Genomic DNA, 17,011 nt, shown 5'->3' with positions numbered 1-17,011 from the left:
GTGAAATCAGCCAGTCCCAAACAGACAAAGGTTCAATGTTTTCTCTGACATGTGGAAGCTAATCCACAATAAGAGGGATGGAGGTGAGGGGAAGACTAGAAGTTCAGTCGATTAGACAATGGGGAATGAAGAGAAGGGAGGAGGGATAGAAAAGGAAAGACAGTAGAATGAATCTGATATAATTTTCCCATGTACAGTATGGAAACCACACATTGTATCCCATCATCATGTACATCCATAAGAATGGGATCCTATCTAGAATAAGATATATTTTATGCTTGTATAATTATATCAAAATGGATTCTGCTTCCGTGTATAACCAAAAAGAACCACTTAAATAAATACGTCTTACCTGATCACACCTCTAAAAAAAAGAAAATCTGTGCTTAAGAATGAACAGAATTTGATAACTAATTGGATGTTGCAGAGAAGAGAGAAGGGAGGGGTCAACATAAATGAAAGCTGATTGGATGAATCACTGAGTCATGCTATGAGGACAAATAAAAGAATCCATTAGAACACAGGTTACAATTCCAAGTAATGTGGACAAGTAGGGCTCTGCTTTACCTGGACTGCAAATTAACCTTATATTTCTGGTGGTTAGCTCATGGAATGTGTTCTATAATTGCTGCTTTCTAAGAATATAAAGCCATAACTCAATTAATAGTCTGGATATATGTTTAAGTTTTTTAAACAGAGACACAAAAGACATGATATATGTTGACAAATACACACTTGAACATATATTTAAATATATGGGAGGAATAGGATATATGACTGACTTCATTATTTTCCAGATTTTACCAAAGGAAATTTGCTTTTAAAATCAGAAAGAAAAATAACTTTTCTTTAAAAACTGAATGGACTATATATTTACCATTTTTCAATTCCTTCAGAATACCTAATCAAACATGTAGAGACTATTCATTATATGGTCTGCCAAAATGACTTTCCAGAGTGACGTTTTTGAAAACTTTAAAATTTTCCATTTATGTAAAATTATTTTAATTTCAATATTAACTTAGAGTATTTGAAGTATATGTTTAGACATTTAAAGATTTGTAGCTTTCAGCCAGTGGCAATATTTTCACTCTCTGGCATTTCTGTGATGTTGATATTAAGCTTTTAAAATCCTTGATTATTGAAGAAAGGCAAGTAAATATCAATTCTCATTTGGTGTCATAAAATACTTGAATACTCAATAATTATTGGCCAAATTTAGTCATAATTTATGTTATGTTGGTATTACATTTTTCCCTTGTTTATTTATTTACTAATTTTTAAATGGGCAGATAAAAATTATATATGTTATTGTGTACAACATGATGTATACATGGAATACATATGTATGCATGGTGGAATAGCTAAAATGAGCTAATTAACATGTAACCTCATATCATATTTAAAATTTCTCTTGTCTATTTTCATGTATGCATAACATTGTTATTAATTATAGTCACCATAATGTATAATAATAGATCTCTTCAATTTATTTCTCTAGTTTAAATGAAATTTCTGTCTTTGACTAGTATCTCCCCAAACCTCCATACTCACTAGCATCTGGTAACCACCCTTGTATTTGCTCCTTCTATAAGTAACTATTTTAGATTCAACATACAAGTGAGATTATAGTGTTTGTCTTTTTGTGACTGGCTTTTTTTACTTAACATGATGTCCTCCAGGTTCATCCAGCTAGCCTTACATTTTAATAACAGTCCAGTCAATACCAAGTTCTAAGTTTGTACTTGGGCTTTTTCCCATTTTGCTTTTTTAAAATGAGAAATTTCCTTTACTTTGAAAGATTTTAATTTTAGGAAGAAAAATGTAACTGAAAACTTTTTTCCTCTATTATTCTCTCTCACTTTAAAAATGCATGACATATTAAAATAAATGCTAGTTCTAAGAACAACTTGCTGAATTTCAGATTGGAATACATTTAAGATGAAAATCCTGATACAACCAAATTAATTTTATGTCAAATATAGTTATTTCTCAGATACTTGTGTTAACTTTGTCTATTTGAATAAGCACAAACTAAAATTAGAATTTGGATTTCATTTTAAACCAGTTGTTCACATTATGATATGCAGAATTAATGGAATTTTTCCTTACCATTTAGGAAATACCAGACAGGAACCAAGGTACGGCTGCGCCTCCTAGATCTGGAGCTCACATCTCGGTTCCTGGGAGCAACCACAGACACAACAATACTGGAGGCTGATGCCATTCTCTTAGGACTTCAGGAAAGCAGAAAATCAAAAGAGGAACATCATGAAAAGTAAATGAACTTTGCCTAGTGGGTTCATGCCCTCTTTGTTGAACCTATATACTCTTCAAGAATGTAATTAGAAAATTATGAAAAAATGATTGAATAAAGATATCATAAGTGAAAACTGTAATTATGGTATAGTGCTTATTCATTAGAATTTTCTTTAGCTTAATACCCCTACATTTTAACCCATATTTTCCTTTGTTTCATGTGTTGGACAGTGATACACACTAAAAAGCAAAATAAAGCCAGGAAGAGGTTACAGAGTGCCCAAGGACAGGTTGAAATTTAGGTATGGTGTCAATGTAAGGCCTCACAGAGGAGGTCACTGTTGAATATCTGAGGGAACAGAGAAAGCTAGCCATGCGAGTGTCTGGGAAAGAATATTCCAACAGAGGCAATGACTATTGCAAAGGCTGTAAGTCCGGCCTGTGTCTATCCATAGGGAAAGGCAGGGAGGTACTTCTCAGCCAGCGTAGCTGAGTGTGTAAGAGGAGTAGGAGACAAATGCAGAGAGGCAAGGGAGGCCATGTTGGTCCTTTGGCTGGTATTTATTTCCTCTGATTGAGATGGAGGATTACTGAAGGGTCCTGAGCAGAGAAGGGATATATAATCTGATGGAAATTTTAGCAGGATCCCTGCAGTAGATTGCCTAAGTAAACAGAAGATTAACAAGAGCTTCTGTAGGCAAGATCTGGAAGGAGACTATCATGTCATCCAGGTGAGAGATGATGGCAATTTGGATCAGAATGGTGGCAGTGGAGGTAGTGAGAAGTGATTGGTCTGGATGTATTTTGAAGGTAGAGCCAGTGGGATTTCATAACTACTGGATATGACGAATGGGAGAGGAGTAAAGTTCTTGGCCTGTGTAACTAGAAGAGTTCAATTGCCTTTAACTGAGCTGGGGAAGAGCAGCTTTGGGAGAACTGCCCTGCTTTCCCCCAATTTAGAGTCATGTATCATCCTGTCACCTCACCCGCCTCATTTCTTACCTAGCAAAACTCCAGCCCCACTCAAATCTATTCACCTACTTCCTGTCTATACCTGACCAACTCAACATTATGGGAGAAAACTTCACCATCATGTCAATTGCTGTCACTTTAAATTGGGAATGCCAATTTTCTGAACTAGTCTAGGAAGTCATATTGCTTCATATTCTCTCAGCTGATTGTTAAAAAAAGAAAAAAGAGAAGAAAAGAAATGCCAGCCCATAGTTAAGGGGAGGGGAATCACAGTCCATCTCTTACTGCAAATGTGGCTTTGTCATATTGTAGAAGACCAAATGAGATGAGAGATATTATGGTCTTTTTTAGAAAACAGTCTGCCACACCACTCTTCCCAAAGGTCCCACTCAATATGCACACCTTCAAAATCTCAAATGAAAATTTCAAACCTTCCCCTCACTATCCTTCCTGCTTTTGTGTACCCATTCGAACGCTTTTTCAACAGTCTGTGGAACTTCAGTCTATTAGCTCCCAGTGTTATCCTTCATCATCTCCAAGTTCTCACTGCCCTGCTTTCCCCAGTTTAGAGTCATGCATCATCCTGTCACCTCACCCGCCCCATTTCCTACCTAGCAAAACTCCAGCCCCACTCAAATCTATTCACCTACTTCCTGCCTATACCTGACCAACTCAACATTATGGGAGAAAACTTCACCATCATGTCAATTGCTGTCACTTTAAATTGGGAATTCCAAATTAAGATCTTAGATTAACATACATATTTATTGTCACTCCTTCTAAAACCCCATAAAATGACAATAAAGAGATGGTTGGAGAGATGGATCATGGATAGATGGATGAATGGATGGATAAATAAATGAATTTCTACCCCCCACACAAAAAAAGTATTTAAAAAACAGAAAAATGACAACAGCAACAAAATATTGCAATCTGGAAAGTAGATGGATGAATAGAAATTGCCTTAGCAGAAGAGATACAGACAGATTGTGAGTTGGCAGTGGGGAAAGCTGAGAATCAATCTGATTTACTACAGAATCCTCAGAATGTTCAGGAGCTGACAATGCTGGGCACTTCTGGATCTGGAAGTGAAATATGTGTGGGGGAGGTCAAAATAAACATGATTGGGTAAAAGCTGAGAAGCAAGACCCTAGATTCCTTCTCCCACCCAACGTCAGTGGTCCAGTTGCCCTCTCTATCCAATGTGGCTGATTCCCTCTGACCCTAATATAAGTGTGGCAATTCAGTATTTGGACTCTGGCTGTCTGCCTTTCTCTGTGGAGAGAGTGGGGAGGTGCATGCACATGTGCACTAAGCCAGATATTTCATGGTGCTCTGAGAACTGGAAGCCAAAGAGAGTATCAATTAAGAAATCATCTTAATTGTGGAGGAATGGTTGTCAGGAAAGAAGAATCTATGTCCTCCGATGTTTCAGATCCTGTAGCAAGATGTTGTATTTCTGTTTTCAAACACCACCAGATAATTCTTTTCCATCTCTTATGACACTAATCTGTAGGCCAGCTTTTAATCTAAACTCATTCCCAGGCACACTGGGTTAAATATTGTGCCCCCCTCCCCAAATTTATGTTCACCTGGAACCTAGAATATAATCTTATTTGGAATAAGGACTTTGCTGATGTAAGTCAAGTTAACATGAGGTGATGCTGGATTGAGGTGGGTTCTAAATGCAATCTGACCGTTGTCCTTACACAATGAGGGAAATTTGCACACAGACGCACTGGGTGAGTGCTGTGAAATAACTCTGCTATACATGAAATTCCATCTCTTTAGATTATAGTTATTCTCCCACAAATCAAGGGGTGCCAAGGATTGAAGCTAGGAAAGGGGCATGGAACAGAATTTCTCAAGTCCCTGAGAAGGAACCATTGTGCTGACACCTTGGTCTCAAACTTCCAGCCTCTTGAACTGTGAGAGAATGAATTTTGTTATTTCAAGCCATCCAATTGTGGGAATCTGTCAGGGCAACCCTAGAAAACCAATATACCAGGTATATGTAAGAGGTATGGTATCTGGACAGGAATTGATTTCCCAGTGTCTGTTCTAGAGCTTTGGCTCCATGATTCCCATTTGTACCTCTATTTATTTCCAGTTTCCTGTCTTTCATTCTTTGGTGGCCACTTCCTTATTGTGGTACAGCATGTCCTCCATTTGCAGCCTTGATGAGAACATCTATCAAGACCTCCAGCTGTATTCAGCCTAGAGAAAACAGTTCCTCCAACCCCCAGTTATCTAGTTCAAGTCAGCCAGGCTAAGATATCCTGGAGAAACAGCTCTCAGGGAACAATATTTATCCTTTAGTATTTTTAAAGTAAGGCAAATATTTGAATCAAGTCAAGTCAGTACTTTTTTTGGTACTGGAGATTGAATCCAAAGACACTCTGCTCCTGAGCTACATCCCCAGCCCTTTTTAAATTTTTTTTATTTTGAAACAGAGCCTTGCTAAGTTGCTGAGGCTGGCCTTGAACTTTCAGCCCCGCTGTCTCAGTCTCCCTAGTGGCTGGGATTACAGGCATCCTGGTACTTTTTTTTTAATATATAAGTCAATTCATCATGCCAAACAAAACCTATCTCATAAAGTTTTTGTGTCAGCTCAGGCCCTCCAGGAGGCAGACACTAGACAGAACAGGACATGCACTTCTGGGGGAAATGCCCCAGAAGGAGCAGGAATAGGTGGGGGAGTCTCAAACTGTGATGTCAACCTGACACCTGTGAAAGAAGGAGGATTGAGGAGGAAGAATCCAGACTGCAGTGAAATTCTCAGGCATTCCAAAGACTGCCAATTAGAAGAGTCTTGTATTAGGGAGGGCTGACCCTCCAATGCTGCTCCCACCAAGCTTTGTCATTGGAAATGCCCAGGGAGCATCACAGATAGACTGAAGGTACAGTCACCGGAAGCAAAGCTCTCTGCAGACTGCCCTACCATACGCCCCTCAAGGGAGATCTCAGCAGTGCATTCCTAAGGCTACTGCAATTTCTACACATGCAAGTGCTGACATATAAAGGATGGTGCTGTTCTGACTTGTCTCCTGGTTTTCTGAACAAGAATATAAACTTGAAAAAGGTGATTTTTCAGTCATAACAGATTTGCCATGTCTGTAAAAGTCTAATTTTATTTGAAGTATAGATGTATCATAAGAGCATCACAGCCCTTCTCAAATTTATTTTTATTTGGCCTACAATTTACTGATCAAATATAGCCAACTCCTAATTACCTATGATGATAGATACGGTATTGTGGATTATCATAATTATTTATATTTATCTTTATAGTATATATATTTTTTTCTATGAGGCAAATAGTTTTTTAAATTATAAAATAGATAAGCATATTTTATCATTTAAAAGCCATTTTAAATGCATAATTTTTTCATCATCTCAAGCTGATGCTCTGTATTCATTAAATAATAACTCCCCATTTGTCCCCCTTCCTAGCCCATAGTAACCACTATTCTACTTTCCGCTCTATGAATTTGACTATGCTGGGTATTTCATTAAGTGGAATTATACAATATTTGCGCTTTTATGTCTGATTTATTCCACTTAGCATAATATTTTCAAGGTTTATCCATGTGGTAGCATGTATCAAAACTTCATTCCTTTTTAAGGCCTTTTAATATTCCATTGTGTAAATATACAATATTTTATTCTTTGATCATGTGTTGTTTCCATCTTTGGGGTATTGTATATAATAATGTATGGTGCTTCTGTGAATATGGGTGTACTGAAATATAGTTTTGAAAATACAATCCAAACAATCTATCTGACCTGAGCAACTTTGGGCGTGCAAAAAACAAAAAAGGAAAGAAAGGAGGAAAAATTATATTCTGTAGTAAATAACAGGCTAATTCTGGATATACCAGTTAACTCTGCAGCATATTGGTCCTGCCTTTCCTATTCTTCCAGGTGCTTGGTGAGAATGTAACAACCCTAGCGCTTGCTAAATAGAACTGACCTCTTTCTACTATTGCTGGTTTACACATTACTGACACAAATATTCTATTTCTGTGGTGTTGTTAAAAAACTAGACATGACTAGAAATCATCTAGCAAGGAACTTAAAGCATTTTTAGGCATAAAAACCTTTATTCCAATGAAATATTATTTAGCACAATAGATTGAATTATTGGTCATGATTCTTTCCTCTGAGGTAGTACATTGTATGTCTGTACTCTCTGCATGGTGTCCTAGGGCAAAATGTACTTTCCACTCTTTAACTTTGGACTTGCTCTGGTCAATAGGATTTTAGTGCCTGTAATGTACACAAGCCTAAAACATGCTTTTGAGCCTGGCTTTGCTCTCTGGCACAGATCCTCAGACTACAGCCAAGATCATTGGGCTCACAGCCTGAAGCAGCAATACCCTAAATCTAGAAAGTTCCATAAATATATATCAGTATAAACTGCTGATATATTTTTTGGCTGTTTGTTAAGCAGCAAAAGCTGACTGATACAGAAATTAATTCCCAGAAGTGGCATTTGTTTTGGAATTGGGTGGTGTGAAAAATAGTGATCTATGTTATGTAGTAGCAAAATGTTTGATAAAACTGTCACCTCAGTTATCTTGAAAGACAAAATGTACCTAATTAGTAGATTTGGGCAAGAGGTCTTGAGGCAGAATGTCAAAGTTATAAGCTGCATTTAATGAGGTACTATAAGAAACAGATGAACTCGGGAAAGATTCTGGAAGCTGTGCGCATTAAAACAGCTTAAGCGAAAGTGAAATTCAGGGTGTTATCAGTAAGTCATGACCTTCGAGTAAAGATCAAATCAGAACATGGCTCTAACGTCTGTTAAGTCTTCCAGAAGGAACAAGGTGTGTCTGTCTAGTAGATTACTTCAATGGACAAAAGATCTTTTAGAAATCTTACAGGCAAAGACCTACAGAAACCTGAATGTGTCCAGTAGAGGGAATTAGGTTTAGAGAGATAAAGGCTTATCTCAAAGAAAATTGTGAATGTGCCTTTTGGCATATGAAGTTGATTGGAATTAAGTAAATAGAAAACCTACAACATTTGTGAGGGACATATATTGACAAAAAATGTTTCCAGTCTAGACTAAAAGAGAATGAGATTGTTTCAGATATAAAAAGACCTTATGGGCCTCAGCTTTCTACAGGCAAGGAGGGGTCTGGGAAAAAAAATTGTTCAATTTCTAAGAAGACCATATTCTCCAATGTTCTTTTCACAAGAGAAAAAAGAGTTTGATGGAATGGGAAGGTCTCTGAAAAGACAGCCAAGAACAATGGAAAAGACAGGTTTGAGATCTATCCCTATGAAGCAGAATGGGCATTTAATCAAGCTGGATACAGGGACAAGTATCCCTGTATACCAGTACCAAGTATCCCAAGTGGTTAATGACAGGAATCCCCACAGCATTTATCTAATGAAATCTCAGAATTGCTGTGAGTCAGTGATTGTTATGTGACCCCTATTCTTCACCTTTTCAAAAGGGACTGTTTCCTGCAACTATCCTGTCCCTGTTTTATTGTACATTAGATGTGCATAATCTACTGTTAATTATCTGTTGCTAAATGTGTTAGTCAGATTTCTGTCACTGTGACAAAATAAATGAGTAAAGCAATTGAAAAAAGGAAAGATTTGTTTTGCCTTGTGGTTTCAGAGATTTCAGTCCCTAATCTTTTGGTCCCACAGCTGTGATGAGACAAAACATCATGGCGGGGATGGTGTGGCAGAGCAAAACCGCTCACCTCGTGGAGGCCCAGAGCAGGGGTGGGTGGGGACAAGATAAGCACATCAAGGACCCACCCCAGCAACCTTCTTCCTCCAACTAGGCCCCACTCTTAAGGTTTCCACCACCTTCCAATGATGTCACCAACTACAAACCACGCCTGTAACACATGAGCTTTGGGAGATATTCCAGATCCAGACTATAACAGTAATTAAAAATCATCCCCAAAATATATTCATTTAAAACATATTTATTATCTTATTGTTCTGACTCAGGGTATTTCACAAAGCTTCATCCAAGTCCTGACCAGAGGGTCATCTGAGGCTTCACTGGGAAAGGATCCATTCCCAAACTCACCTTCATGGTTGGCAGTATTTAGTTCCTTGAGGACTGTTAGACTGAGGGCTTCAATTCCTTGTCAGCTAATGGCTGAAAGTCACCTTCAGTTCCTTACCATGTGAGCCTCTTCAGCATGGCTCTTACTTCATCACAACCAGAGAGAAAGGTGGAAATCACTAACGTAACCTAATCATAAATCCTGAGGATATGCTGTCACTGCTACCACATTCTATTGATGAGAAACAAGTTACTCACGGGAAGAGGACAACATAAAGCCAAATTTTCAGGAGGTAAGGACCATTGGGGGGCATGTTAAAAGCTGCCTACCAGCAGTATGTAGGAAGCAGATAATTTTCTGTTCAATTCATAGGTCTCTGGATCAGAGGCAGGATCTGGACCTGATGTAGATGAAAAGATCCTGTGGTTAAAACGGGTGCCATGAGTTGAACATGGCTTTGGGAAGACGGCTCCCAGAATGAGGGTGAATATTACTTGTGAGTGTCTTACTTTATAATGAATAGTTGTGATCAGGAATGACAGATTGATTATCCATTCCCATTCTTCCTTCCCCCGGAGTCGTGCCCTTGCTCATGGTAGTTAGGGTGAGATACCCTAGCCATTGTGGGACTCTTCATTTCTCTGTTGATATAAGCCAGAGTTATAAATAGTTTGGGAAAAAATGTAGATGAATCTATGAATGGTAAATTCAGATTTGAGTATTAGAGGAAACCAGGGAGTTTGAATACATCCCCAAACTTCTGAAGCCAACATTAATGGAGTACTGTGAAACTTTGGAACCACAGGCTGGTTAGACCATTGGGTTGACCCAGTATTGCATTTCTTATATTCATATCATTTGGTTTTTAAAAATAAATACACATTTTAGTATAAATTCCTAAGGGACACATGTAGCTTATTTGAAAACTGTAACTTACTTTTCCATGTATCTTTTAAACTAATTACAAGGAACTTAGTGATGCTCTGACCTGAAGGAGTTTGAAAAAATAAAACTTTATGAAAAAATAGTGTCTTATTTTAAGTTCTTCAACCTGTATTCTATATGTGGGAGATGGAAAATGAGATTCTGAACATAGAATGTTAGTCTCCAGGTAAGAAAATGTATGGACTCTGAAATCACCCTGTGAACGGATGAAATTTTTAGAAACCAAAAAGTGGCTCAGATTACTACCATTTGCTTCACAAAATTGCCTGCCTGAAAAAAACAATCCAACTGTTTGACCATAGTCTATAAGTCTCAAATCATTATGGTTTGGGAAAAATGCACAAGAGACTATGATAGCAATAATTAGTTCAAATGAATGAATAAAAGAAAACAAGATATTGTGTTTTTTTTTCCAGGCAACATTTAAATGTAGAATCTTTCATTTGGGATGCAGTAAATACCACAGAAGCCAGTAGATAAAGATAATGTCCCAACTCCCAAAACCATACCAAAAGAAGTGGGAATTCCACTCAGGCAGGCAGCTGAGGCAAGGATTGTGGGAAAATGGGTGAGTTCTATTGGTTGGAAATAATGGTATGGCTCAGTTACGTTGCTGCATGACTGTCTTTTAAATATATTTAGCGATGCCCATTATTCTAGTAAATTTCCAAAACAGAACCACAAAAATGGATGGCACTTTAAGGCAGTCCCATGCCTATAATTTTGTTTGAAAAATGTCTGCTGAGTTAGTCATTTCAATCTTTGTTAACACCTCTTTTCCCACTCACCTTCTGGTGCAGATGTTACCAAAATTTGAAATGACTTAATGGACCAGAAAATGTCCTGGAACATCTAGCAAGTGGATACAATCATTGGCCTCCACATGATCTAACTTAAACATTACCTTATAGGTATGGATCTAGAACTAGAAAACCCAGAAAAGATATTATTTCACAAGAAGCTAAAGGGAAAGTGACTATAAAGTTTATCCTCTGATAAACCAGAAAGTAAAGTCTTAACTCGTGTGAGATGAATTAACTTCACCATGGTTATCTTCTAGATAATTCTCTATGACTGCCTGGGGAAGTTAGGAAGTTATTGGTCAAGGATACAAACAATGTGAGCTGGATGGCCATTTGAAAAGTATATGTAGTGTGCAAGAAGATTATAAAGTTCCATGGTTATTAAAGAGAAAGAAACACAGCTCGTCTGCAGCTAAGAACTGATTAGATAAGGCTTGCTCGTCCATACAGAATTCTAGGTTGTGTTTTGACTTTCTTCTCTCCTACTCCAATAAGGACAGACCAGTTTCCATTCTCACCAGGGTGCACCCTCAGACAACACCATCATCATATCCAGATACCTCTAAGTCAAGGCCCAGGAAAGTGAGGCCCAGAGAAAGGTGTTCTCTCTCTCATTTAAGGAAGGGCTTGTCTCTCAAATGCATTTCCTATTCCAGGGCCATCTTCCTTCATTTGAAAGATGTAGGGACCCACCAAAGTGTGACTTTCCCTAGGGCCAGAACATTACATGCCTGTTGTAATGTTCTCATCTATTGAAAAAAAGGCAGGTAGAATCAGGGGGGTCATTTTCCCCTATTCTCTCCACCCCATGCCTCATCTACAGGGTCCTGCCTCTGTCAACCTTCCACTGCAAAATCTCTGTGCAGCCAAGTTAACACATATTCTTCATGCTATTTCTACCATTGTCGGCTTTCTTCCTGTCATCATTTCTCCATCTATACAAAAGTTACACAAAATTCTCTCCCCCGTAGAGGTTAGATTTTAGTGTTTTAAAATAATTGTGGGGATATCTGAAAATTTAATTACTTTTTTTTTTTTTGACTAGCCATTTCTAGTGGCATGTTATCATAGTTGGTAGTTATTAGAGGAAACTTTTAGAAGAACATTTGATTGATCAAGCCCCTGATTAATTAGAGAATACAGTGTCTAGGGAATATGTAAAATGTGTACCCAACCAAATCTTGCCTATAAAACTCTAAAATGCATTATTCAGACTCCTGGCCCCAAAACATTTCCTGCTTTTTAAAATAGAGAATACTAAACAGGATTTAAGGTTTTCCTTGATGACTCAGGGCCACCATTATGGAAAACAATGACATAATGATGTGATTTCCCAGGGATTATTAAGGTGGGTAGAGCTCCTAGCTCCTAGCGAATGGTCCAGAACATTGTGGCCTTTGAAGTTTTTCACTTGTTACCTCCATTCTCCCAAGTTATCAGCTGATCCTTTATGATTATGTCATATAGCTGTATCTTCTAGTCATCTCCAAGCATGTTGCTCAATCTAACAGAGGGAACTTTTTTGCCTGTGTACTAGGGTTTTCAATAACTACCCTTCAGTTCTTCCATTTGCTTTAAACATTTTTTTCAATCTCTTGTCTCTGCCGTCAGCCATCACTTTTATTGGTATCATCGTGCTTTTCTGTTTCTGATTTATAAGCATGTGTTATAGTAGTCTGGAAGAGGGACCAAGGGCGATTTTGTAGAATTATAGAGCTATGCATGAATTTGAATTTTAGAATATTTATTTTCAGTTTCAAAGCCTTTGAGTCTTTTATTTTTTATTCTTATGCTTCCCCAGAAGTATACTTTGTTTTTTAAATGTTATAAGTTGTTAATTTAATTTCAGTTTATTTTTAGACTGCTTTTAGAAAAACTTGTGATAGAAGGGTTTTAGAAAAGGAGATAAAACTAACAAGAAAATAACTTGAATATTTTCAAAATCAGCTTTAAGAGTGTCCTGATACAATCTCCTAGACCTTGAATATCTTAAGTATGAAAAAAATGAAATAAATGAATGGATAATTGAATTTATAGATTACTTCTCAAGCAAATTAGTGCTTTGTAGACCATCTCCTAGGGAGTTACTATAAACTCCCTTAATAAACTATAGGCATCTCAAAGATGGGGTCTGGGTTTAGTCATTTTCTTGTCTTCTTTTGTGCAAGAACGAGGTGAAAACATAAAGAATGCTCATCAGTATTTGTTGAGTGTAATTTAGTTGATTTAGTGGCTATTGTTCTACAAGATTCTCTGTTGACAGAGAAAGATAAAATGGTCTGCAAACTCTGATCCTCAAGGTAAGAAGTGGACATTTTTAGCAATTAGATTGGTGCAGATAATCTCCTGAATGACCTTCATTGCACTCCTCTCTTACATAGTCCCCTCCACCTCAGATCCCTTGTCTCTGCCACCACCCTATGCTTTCTGAGCAAATGATGATTCACTACATTTTGTTTTAGAGGCTTTGAACCGAAATTAAACATTAGGCTGTGTGAACAGATTTTGTGTGTTAGAGTGTTCATTTGAGTGTGGCTCATAGCTCCTTGTAATGTTTTAGCAAAAAGCTGTTTGCTGGGCTTGTGTCTTCCATGTCTAGCATTTTGCTCGCCTGCAGGGCAGAAACAGAGGAAGTGATCATGTGTGTGACTATAAAAGATGCCTCATGATTTTATGTTAACTGTGCTCTCTTACTTTGTTGGCACAAATGCTAGAGTGCTCACTGTATTCATTGCAACCAGAGGGGAATTCCTTGAGTCTAGGGAATGTGGGGAGTGTATGGAGGCTGCAGAGGGGAGGGCACAGAATCCATTCTCTTTATGAGCATTCTGGTCTTTTCATGAATTGCATGCAGGTCTTATAAACTTTCAATGCCCGTCTCTTTCCTGCCTCTGAGCACTTTTCCTTCCATCACTCATATTGTTTACCCAAGTGTTGACAGGCAGCTTTTTCCTTAAGGCTGCTGGAAAGATGGTTATATTGAAACTAAGCATTTGGCTCCCTGTTTAATCCCACAAAAAGTGCACAAGGGTTGCCTCTTAATCAAATTTGCCCTCACAAAGCGATAATCTCTGCTCCTTGGTTTGAGAGCCACTCCTATGCCCCCATTGTCAGAGTCAATGATGGCTTGTTAAACTTTTCCCTATGTATACACACAAAACAAGGTCACTTGAGAGTGAATACCACACTGTCTGCACAATAAAACTTATTGGTTCCATCTGTGTTTCGTCCACCCCCAACCTCACAGATAAAACTGGGACATGCAGGTAAAATAGTTCTACTTTTAACTTCAGAATGAAAAGGCAGGCCTGAAGGCAGGAAAGAAGTCCAGCCAGACTCAGCTTCCAACATAGAGTGGCCTTCTTATGGATCCTTTCCAGGGTTATATTCTTTATTTGCCTGTTAGCACTTCAGAACAGACATGGAGAATTGCTCTGTGCTGTGTCCAGTCCAAGTTGTGAAAACACCAGTAAAAAACAAACAAACAAAAAACAATTTTATTCTTTGTCTATTTATTGTTTTTATTATTGCATTATAATTCTACATATTAGTGGAGCTCTTTGTGACATATATGCATGAAACAAAATTTGCTCTATTTCATTTCCCAGTATTTGCCCTTGCTTTCCCTCTTCCCTCCCCTGACCCCCTGACCCCTTTCCTCTACTCTACTGGTCTTCCTTCTATTTATTTATTTATTTTTAGTTGGTACATTGTAATTATACATAAAAGTGGGATTCATTGTGATACATCCATACATGCACATAGTTCCTCACCTTTTCTTCTCTTCCCTCCGCCTTGATCACCGTCCTCTACTGTTCTTCCTTCTATTTTCATGAGAATTCCCCTACTTTTTAAAATTCATTTTTCCCCCTCTCTCTCTATCTTTCACATATGAGAGAAAAATATTGGACTCTTGACTTTCTGAGTCTTGTTTGGTTCACTTAGCATCTTGTTCTCCAGTTCCATCCGTTTACCAGCCAATGATATTATTTCAGTCTTCTTTATGACTGAGTAAAATCCTATTTTGTGTGTGTGTGTGTGTGTGTGTTTTCTTTATCCATTCCTTTGTTGAAGGGCACTGAGGCTGGCTCCATATAACTTGGTTCTTGTGAATAAATATTGGAATGCTATAAACATTGGAATGTATGTATTGCTATAGTATGCAAATTAATACAACCAGGATAGAAATCAGTATGGAGATTACTCAAAAGAGAGGAACAGAACTACCATTTAACCCAGCTGTTCCCCTTCTTGGTAGTTATCCAAAAGAAGGGAAGTCATCATACTAAGCAACATTTAAAAATAATCATGCGGGAGTTCATAACCCACTTGAATCAAAGTGTGAAATATGATATATCAAGAACTATGTAATGTTTTGAACAACCAATAAAAAAAGAAGTTAAAAAAATAAAAATAATCATGTAACTTCATTAGCATTGATGTTAACTATATGTGGGATTCTGTCATTTTTCTGACCTCAGTTCAGCATTTGAATCTGACTTCCCAGAAAGTAGATAGAGAAGGTCACAGAACACCCTGTGTTTTGGATTTGAAAGTGACTTTAACTAAAAGGTCACAACTTCTTAATAAGAAGTTATTAATATTTAAAAAATATGTCAGTGGAATAGTATTCCAAAATATTTTTGTCCCTGGTGGAGGCAGCATCTCCCCTCTGCATGTAATCCTACTACTTTCATTATAGTGATGAAGTATAAAAGTATGTAATTTTCTACCATAGGTTTACTAATTCTATATTTCTGATATTTTCTGATCAGTTCTTCATTATGGATTACCTGTGTGATAAATAACTTATCGATAACCTTTTAAAAATTCTTGGCTAAAAGGCACTGAGAAGAATTATCAGGGTTTTTTTAAATGTTATTTTTCTCACAATTATTTTAGAGTATTTAAGGTTACATTAAAATCCAGGGGGAAAAAAATTCCCCTGTTAAAGCAGATATCTATCAAATAAGTAAAGGACTGATAAGATGACATTTATCCTCATATAGTATACCTTTAAATTATTTTTTACTTGATAATTTATAACATGATTTAGGATTTATATCCTAAATATAATGATATTCTACTGGGATATTCTATTTCAGTAGAAAAAAAAAGCAGCTTATAAAATTACTACCTAGAATTAAATCACTGCTAAATCAGAGATTCATTTATTCTCTAGAAATCCTTCTACCTGTCTGCTTTTTTTTTTTTTTTTTTCCTCTTTAAGTCATCTGGATATATAAGCACTCAAGTGATCTGGATCCTGGCCTCCAGGCCACCTACTGTCACTAAGACTGCTCAGCTCCACAGTCCACAGTGTGCAGCCTGTGCCCGGAAATGCGACTTCCAGCAGACCTTCCCTCCCCTCCTCTCTTGTCCCACTTCCTGCCTTTATGTCTTTTGAGACCCAGACAGTGTGGATTGAGGAGACTTCAAGATAAACAGGAATCATTTGGGGGCTTTTCCATTGTAGTAGGTGCTTAGAGCAAAGAAGTACAATAAGCGTCAAACAGTAAAATATTTCTCAACAAGCATTATATTTTCAACTTTTTGTTTTGTTTTTATGAATTGTGAGATTTCTTTCCAGTTTTTCATTGTCTTTTCATTTGGGTTTGGGTATGTTTTAATATTACAAATGCTTATTTTGAATTCTTTCCTTTGAATTCATTCCTTTTCCCAGAAAAGGAATGGCACCTTTCAAAAGCCAAATAACTTCATGTTATACTCCAAAAACCAACCTCACATGGGAGCAAAGTATCACCACAGTTCAATGCTATCCAGATGCCTGCTTGTCACCAGTGTAAATAGAGATTTTCCAGTTTTTCTTATCTCGTCAAAATGTAGGCCTAAATATATATAAAAGCATTCAGAGGTTCTCACCGTATCTATGGATGATCAATATTTTTTCCTATTTAAGGTAACTAAGAGGGATTAGAAACTGGCCTCCCTCTCCTAAACACTATTGGTTGGCTGGAAGGTTGGAAG

At 37.4% G+C, this 17,011-nt stretch overlaps 1 protein-coding gene across 1 annotated transcript in view; it reads left to right on the top strand.

Annotated features, from left to right (window-relative positions):
• Positions 1 to 2,399, top strand: part of MRPS28 (mitochondrial ribosomal protein S28) — a 125,751-nt gene extending 123,352 nt beyond the window's left edge. The window contains exon 3 of the mRNA XM_081266299.1: positions 2,120 to 2,399. Within this exon, the coding sequence (XP_081122425.1) occupies positions 2,120 to 2,282 (163 nt within the window). The 3' untranslated portion in view covers positions 2,283 to 2,399. The remainder of the gene's footprint in view (positions 1 to 2,119) is intronic.
• The last annotated feature ends 14,612 nt before the right edge of the window (positions 2,400 to 17,011 follow it).

Source organism: Spermophilus citellus (genome assembly GCF_964194105.1).
Source record: "Spermophilus citellus genome assembly, chromosome: 14".
NCBI lineage: Eukaryota > Metazoa > Chordata > Mammalia > Rodentia > Sciuridae > Spermophilus > Spermophilus citellus.
Note: the sequence above shows the minus strand (reverse complement) of the source record. Positions and strands in the feature narration are given on the sequence as shown.